Genomic DNA, 7,608 nt, shown 5'->3' with positions numbered 1-7,608 from the left:
AAAAACTGGTTTTCAGCAGGTTCCTGTTCTGATTGAAACAAACCATCTGTGTACATTTGGTTCTTGGTTTTAGTTCTTGGCATTTATGTGTGCATCAACCAAAATAAAATCAGTTGCTAGTAGTATTTCAAGGACCAGTTTTCTTTGCCAGCCTTCACTTATCTAAGTTTTCTGGTAACCTTGGTTTGAATCTCAGCTGCTCTGAGCCAGTTTCTTCCCTCTATTACAGACTACTTGGCAGATGTTTGAGGTGGAAATGAGATTCTGTATTCAACTTCTAACACTGGAACTGTGTTGCAAGTTGCATTTTTTTTCCATCTCTGGTGCCTGTGTATAAGGCAGCATGCATTGTTTTGTATGGATTACAACACAACGTTATAACCTGACACACAGGTACTGATGGTTTTACAGGTTTCCTTAGTCCCAATACACAGGCATTATTTCACACTCCTGCCAGTATGGCATACATTGTTAAAGACCGATCTTATCGTCCAGGCCCAATTAGTTTGCAGCTTTTTTGGTATTCTCAAACGCTCATATGCAAATATTCCAAACTACCGGCTTATAAAGGCAACGCCTGTCGACAGCAAACCTCTCCAACTTTAATATCAGATGCTCAGCAGCGCAACTAGATTATACCTCAGTCTATTTCATACTTCTGTTTCATAACGTCTGTTACAATCAAGCCATTGCCCGTTGAGCCAATACAAAGCTTATTAAAACTATCATCTCCCCAAAGCTCTGTATTTCTCAGTATGGTTATGTTTACAAAATGGTGTCGTCCGGTGTCTTTTGCACGCCGAAGCTGAAGTGATGCTTCTTACAGTACGTCGGCGCTGAGAAAGGTCAACAGCAACTAGAGATGTTCAGCCTCCGATACGGCATAAACGCTGGTATCAGGAAGTACTGGAGTTAATGCACCGATCCAATACCACGTAATAAAGCCCTAAAGAAAATCTACGTGAAAGTAGCTTATTTATGTTCCGTTATAACTGACTGTCAAACTGGCGTTTATTGTTTGTGAAACACGAATAAAAAGTTTAACCTGAGCCAGACCAACAACTAAGATAGAAATCCCATCCCATCCGCACAGGGATTGTAGTGTCCAGCTGTTAAAACATAAAAAAATATATTTTACGCTAGTATCGGAGCAGTACTCAGTTCAGGTATAGGGAAGCAAAAAATAGTATCAGACCAGCAACAGCAACACCCAGCTTTGGAATCAAAGAGGACAAATCAAATGTAAGATAATTACTTATTCTGAAGTGTCCATGTTTTTCTTTTCTTTTTTCCCTCCGTGTCCTCCTTGATTTGTCTCGTTAAACGTTACTAGCAACTGCGTGGAGGTGGGGTTGGTGCGTGATAGACTTGGGCCATCGCTAATGTTTTCAAATCATCCAATCGTGGTTACTAGAGATCGCTGAGAGGTTGGTTAGCTGTTAAAAACGGTCATGATGAAAATAATACAGGCCAAAATACAATTATATACAAATACAACAATAATAGTTACAGTGAGTACGAAATTAACAATTATTCAGTTCACTAGGTTGTAGGGACGGGTTTGGGAGGAGACAGAAAAGGGATAACATAATGTTCTAAGTCGTAATGTTCAATGATGTTTTCATTTTTCTTTTAATAGGCTAAGCATGCAAAACTACCTTCCGGAACAACCAAATAAAATGCAACTATACCTTTGGTACCAACGCACTGACATGGCCTTCTGTGTGTCCCCAGGTTGTATTGGAGACCGAAATCACCAACAAATCAGCCCTGAAGCTGTACGAGAACTTGGGTTTTGTCAGAGACAAGCGGCTGTTCAGATACTACCTAAACGGAGTGGACGCGCTGCGGCTCAAACTGTGGCTCCGCTAGAGGAAAGAAGAGGGGACGGGGGAAGACGGACAGCGGGTGCTGTTCACTTTGAACGCTATCGGCTTGACAGCCTCAGCTCTGCCCTGGTCATTTCACTCTTATATACACACACACACACACACACACACACACACACACACACACACACACACTCTCAATCACACACACACCTGTGTACACACATAAGGAGTATGCATACAGGGATGCATAGACACACACACGCCCTCTTTTTGTCCTTGGCCTCTAAACAACTGTTGTTTAGGCAGAAACGAACTGACGTCCCACCTGATGTTCTCATGAAGGCGCCCCTGATACTGTCTGTGATGGGAAGGGGGGGGAGGGGGGGGGGTGCGAGTGTGGCCCCACATTGGACCGGGACATTAGGTGTGAGGCAGTTTAAGTGAGAACGTGCGTCCGAAACCCCCAGAGGACACGGCACCACACCAAATCCTCCCGCAGAACACAGGGGGGGGAGAACAACCAACAACCCGTGAACCCAAGGCAGCGGGGCAGTAAAAAAACAGACTGGGGAGAAAAATAGTTGTTTATTTTTGTGTTTCTTTTTTAACCTTGTGAGTTGGACGTGGGGACGGAAAAAAGCTATAGTACGACTGTGTGTTTGTAACGCCTCATGTTCTTATTTGTTTTTGGCTTGTTTTTGTGTGCATGTGTACGTGGCGTGGGTGGTTTCACTGTGACCGCGCGGGGGTCATGCTTGGTGGGAATTGTGCGTACTGTTTGTATGTTTGGCGTTTTCCATCCTGTCGAATGGCGTGGCGGCTCCCCCTGCCTTCGCCTCCAGGACCGGAGCCTGTAAAGATATGCATGCATTTATTTTAATGTGAGTGCGGGGGAAAGCGTGACGAGTGTGTGTGTGTGTGTGTGTGTGTGTTGATTATCCCAGTCTGAGGCTAACCCCTCCGAACCCCTTCCTGTGTTCGGTGTGAGCAAGTTGGTGCAGAGCAGGTGATCAAAAACGCATCACTCCATTAGCACCTGAACTATGCCCAACTGGTGGATCTGCCACCTTTTTGCTTCAGTGTCCTTCAATAATCCCTCACCATCAATCCCTGACAGTATGGGTGAGGACTTGAATTTTTCCCCCATCCTTTTATTTCAGATCAGAACTTGTTTTCCTCCGAGTGCACTGCCAGCCGCTGCAAATTCCCCAAAAAAAGGAGAACATTGACTCTTTCAAAGAGACTCCTTGCCAATGATGGTGTGGTCAGATGTGTCCTAGCCGTCTCAGTTTACTCCTTTTTTAGATTCTGCGTCTGTTTCTCCTTGTTGCAAGTGCCACTCAATCCATCAGCGCTCTCAGCCACAACTGCAGTGACGAGCCCGCTATCGGGCGTCACACGGTAGCCTCGGCACCAGACCAGAGGCCAAGTGTTATATATGCTGGAATGCTGTTTAAGTATGCTGTGTGTGTGTGTGCGTTTATCTCTTGATAAAACAAAAAAAAAAGGAAAATAGACTCTTAGCATATTATATTTTATTCTTTTGTTCGCTTTCAGTTTTAGATCTTCTAATATACACCTGTATAACCTCACGCTGCTCATAAGCCGGCTGAGTCCACAATGCACTTCCCACGGGCCCTAAATCGATGCACAACCAACCTCGCTAACATTTTAAGATCTCCAACATGGTCCAGTCCACACTTACTATGGCAAAGAATGTTTGCTTCAACCAGATTTTTTTTCTCTTGAAAGTAACATGAACAAAGGTCAGATGCACTTCTTTGGAAATTGCTGCTGTGTGTGGATGTATGTGTGTGTGTGTGTGTGTGTGTGTGTGTGTGTGTGTGTGTGTGTGTTGGTGTGTGTGTGTGTGTGTGTGTGTGTGTGTGTGTGTGTCCTGTTATTAAGACAATGGTGTGGATCTGTTAGACTTCTATTTCTCTATTTAGAGACACCCGCACAGGAAAATCCTAGCCTTTTGAGGTGCTGTGTTTTGTTCCACCCTTGTGAGGACAAGAGGAGGGAACAAATCACCCACTTTTCTTAAAGCTTTCCAGGACTCGAGTTAGTGCTGTGATCGAACTAAACTTCAGATTATGCAATTGGACTTCTGCATGCTTATATTCTGCCTCCAGTATTCAGAGTAGAAAGCACCGCAGGACACTGCCACGTGGCACGAACAGAGTCAATTCTGCTCTAAAATATTGACCAGAGAACAAACGAAAGTCTCCAGCAACCGTTCATGGAAGTCAAACGTTTCAGTGATTTAGGGACTGATGGTCTAGTCTCCGATAATAACACTACAGGACCTTGTTCATGTGTTGGGTTTGTTTCCCCGTACAGCAGTCCAGCTCACATCTTTCATCCCAGGACCCAGGACTGAAGGGGAGAGTAGAGGTCTACAGCCTGTGTATGTACGTTTGAGTCCGTGTGCATTTAGAACAATGGTGATCACATGACCTTTCTTTCAGATTTGTATACGAGTGTTCTATTCTACGGATATATTGAGAGAATGTTTTTTTTTTTTTTGGGGTGAATCATCTGTTGGGAAGGGGGCAGTTTGGGTTGATTTATCAGATTTGGTTTTTAATTTTAATTTCTGTGCTACTTAAGCCCATCCAGAGGTGTAACGAGAATTAGGAGCGCTTCATAGTGGGCATACGGACACTCTAGACCCTGAACACCAACTATTATCTTTACTGCTCATCTGGCATGCTTTAGATCTCAGTTGTCACCCCGTGTAAACTCCTGGTTTATTTTGGAGGTCCTCTTGTGTCTCTCTCTCTCTCTCTCTCTTTTATACAGTGGCTGCTGATGGATAGACAACCCCTTACAAAATGAACATTACTCGTTCTTTCAAACCAGCTGTCGGTATAAAGAAGTGTTTTAGATTTTTGAAGGAAAAGTGTTGGTTATTTTCTGGGTTTTTCCTGTGAAACTGTGGCAGTTCCATACGGGCATTACAGCCTGTCACAGAGAGCTGAAGGGCTCTGTTTAGCTCATGAACACAGACTGAAGGGCTCCGTCATCAATATCAGTTCATAGCCACGGCCCGTGGTCTTGTTTTACCCAGCTCTCTATCTCTCTGACAATGCATTTGTAATATGTTCTGACTTGACATGCCAGTTCAGTGTTCACAGATGTCAGAGGCAGTTTCATCCCCCCCTTCTCCTCCTGAACGTCCAGGTAGCTTATTCTAACAGTCGCGCTCCCCACTTCTCTGTCCTCACCTGGGGTGACATCTGCCATCCCACATTTCTAGTGTTACAATTATAAATTCCCCCAGAAACCAGTTTGCTGGTCAAATAAACAGCATTCGTCTTGGCTGTCATGCTGCACTACAAAGACCTGTGGTCCCTACAACCAGCCATGGGGGCTTCCTGCAGTCTTTTCGGGGGTGGCCAGCACCGCCATCCACAAAGTGTGCAAAGGGGAGAGCAAAAGGTTTTTCTGCATGTCAGATTTCTGTTTTCCCTGTCCCCTCTTGATTTTTGATCTGGAAATGTCCGAAAGCTTTTATTTAATGTGGAAAAAGAACACAGAAATAAATTATTTGATTTTTTTTAATGTTGTAAACTGGGTTATCTTGTCTGCTGTCTGGAGTGGTTTTCATTTCAAACATAATGCACACTTCAATTGTAATATAAGAGAGTCACAATCGGACATCTTAAAGAATTATTTATTAGATCACATGTTTCTTATCTACATAAAGAGACAATAGTGTCCTATTTTACATTACACTTACCCTAAAACAGTATTATTGCATATTAACAGGCAGTACAATACATTTCCGTATCAGATGGCGATGAAGTTACAGAAAATATATTTTCTTTAAAGATAAGACACTACTTTGCGTGGTGTTACAGATATGGCTCAAATGAGTAATGTTCAAATATCTCTTGCTTCTTATTCGTCTATTACAGTAGATTTTATGAAATGATTCTTCGTCAAACGTAAGGACTTGATTGGACGACATATTACATCTCAGCAATGTGACATTGGACTGGACCTGTTTGAACCAGATTAACACACAAAGACACTTAAAAATAAGAAATTTCCACTTGTGGAAATATGAATTTGTCTTTGATGTTTGTGCTTCTTCAGCCAACGTAAACCCGGCATTCATCAGGAAGAAGTCTGCAACGGGCCTGTGTAGTCTTAGTGGGAATAGACTCTGTAGTCATGCACTTAAAGTGGCAAAAGAAGGAATTCATATTCATTATAATGTACATCAAAATCTGTTTTATGCTACATACGTTTGTAGGATTATGGTATTTTATATGTGCGTCTCAGTAACTTTTATGAACAAATGCCTTTGAATAAAACATTTACATTTCCACAGAATTCACATTTAAACAACGCATTAGTTGAAATGAATTGTATGGGAAGGTTTCTGAAACGTGAGGAAATCTTGCTCTTCGAATTTCTTGAAGAAGATAATCTCATTTGACTCTGTATATTTACATTGCTGTAATTCTTCTACAGCTCCTTTATATTACCTGACAGAACACCCATTGGTCCAACAGTTTACCAGCAGCACTCTCATCCTGCCAACACCCTGCTAATGCTTCTTTTTTTTTTTATTCAAGCATTCATATCAATTTTTATGTCAGTTGATCACGCCAGCCCTGCCAAGCCGTTAGTCACCTGACGACATTCAGAGTGCTCACATTGGTACTTTTAGAAAGGGTGGGGGGGTATACAAAGCCGACCTTTGTGCAGCCTTTGCAAATTGGGCCCTATTCTCAGACGCACTCTGTGGATCAGATGAGTCACAGCCAAACAGCCCAGGGTGATTGGAGATGCGGTAGTCATAGCGATGGCGGTGTTTTCCGACCCTCCTTTACAGGAGCATCAGCCGGGGGTCACTGACAAAAGGAGCCCGAAAGGGTCTCATCAGAACTCATCCTCAGAGCTGTCCGCTAGCAGCATGGCCTGGTCCTGACGGCTGGTCCCGGGCTCTCGAGGTTGCTGTGGGGGGGGGGGTATAAATTTACTCTAATACTCAACACAAGGTTGATCCTCAAGAACAAGTGCAATAAGTCATATGTGATAAATACAACTGGGTTATTGACCTCTGGCTGCCTGACCTTCCTCCTCTGGTGTTTGAAGCTGTTCCTCCTCTTGCGGTGAATCATCCTGATGCTGTAGAGGGCCCCGACGATCAGCAGGGCCCCAGTGATGCCAATGCCCACAGGGGCCAACATCCCAGACACGTAACCCGCCTGCCGAGGGGGGGGAACACAGAGGTCTGAACGGAGCAGGGTCGCAGAAACTAATTTAATCCAAGTAATCTGTCTTCTACTCCAAATGATCACAAATACAACAAGGTACACAAAAAGGGTAGTTAATGATTAGTTACTGTTTCTGAAAGGGTAACTACCCTTGATTTGATTTGATTTATTTTATTTTCACAACAAAAACATTAAAACAGTGTTATATGATTCCCTAAAAGATGTGATGGACGGCTTTATAAGTGGCAATCTCCATAGAAACAATTATATTTAACAATTTAAAAACATTTATATGTTATTATGTAAAAACAAAAGAAAAAATTCTTTGTATGAAACAATTTAAAATTGCATTTAGAACCCAAACCCATGTGGAAAATTTAGACAGCTTAGGAGCAACAAGGGTAACTACCCTTCTGAAAAAGGGTAACTAATCATTAACTATCCTTTTTTGTGTACCTTATTGTAAAGTGTTACCGAGATTATTGCCAGTTTTATTTTTGACAAGACAGTTTAGACATGAGAGGGGAGAGGGGGGGGGGGGG

The 7,608-nt window shown here is 43.0% G+C and overlaps 2 protein-coding genes across 5 annotated transcripts in view; one reads left to right on the top strand and one right to left on the bottom strand.

Moving 5' to 3' along the window:
* naa30 (N-alpha-acetyltransferase 30, NatC catalytic subunit) overlaps window positions 1-5,408 on the top strand; it is an 8,165-nt gene extending 2,757 nt beyond the window's left edge. Inside the window, exon 4 of the mRNA XM_032542594.1 lies at window positions 1,735-5,408. Coding sequence (XP_032398485.1) covers window positions 1,735-1,872 — 138 coding nt within the window. The 3' untranslated portion in view covers window positions 1,873-5,408. The remainder of the gene's footprint in view (window positions 1-1,734) is intronic.
* A 91-nt stretch (window positions 5,409-5,499) lies between these two features.
* armh4 (armadillo like helical domain containing 4) overlaps window positions 5,500-7,608 on the bottom strand; it is a 7,598-nt gene continuing 5,489 nt past the window's right edge. For 3 of the 4 annotated variants that reach the window (XM_032542588.1, XM_032542589.1, XM_032542590.1), the window contains exons 7-8: window positions 6,908-7,057; window positions 5,500-6,803 (exon numbers count right to left, since the gene is read on the bottom strand). In XM_032542588.1, the coding sequence (XP_032398479.1) occupies window positions 6,729-6,803; window positions 6,908-7,057 (225 nt within the window). In that variant the 3' untranslated portion in view covers window positions 5,500-6,728. The remainder of the gene's footprint in view (window positions 6,804-6,907; window positions 7,058-7,608) is intronic. The other variant, XM_032542592.1, reaches the window with a different exon arrangement.

This window comes from Etheostoma spectabile, chromosome 18 (genome assembly GCF_008692095.1).
Source record: "Etheostoma spectabile isolate EspeVRDwgs_2016 chromosome 18, UIUC_Espe_1.0, whole genome shotgun sequence".
NCBI lineage: Eukaryota > Metazoa > Chordata > Actinopteri > Perciformes > Percidae > Etheostoma > Etheostoma spectabile.
Note: the sequence above shows the minus strand (reverse complement) of the source record. Positions and strands in the feature narration are given on the sequence as shown.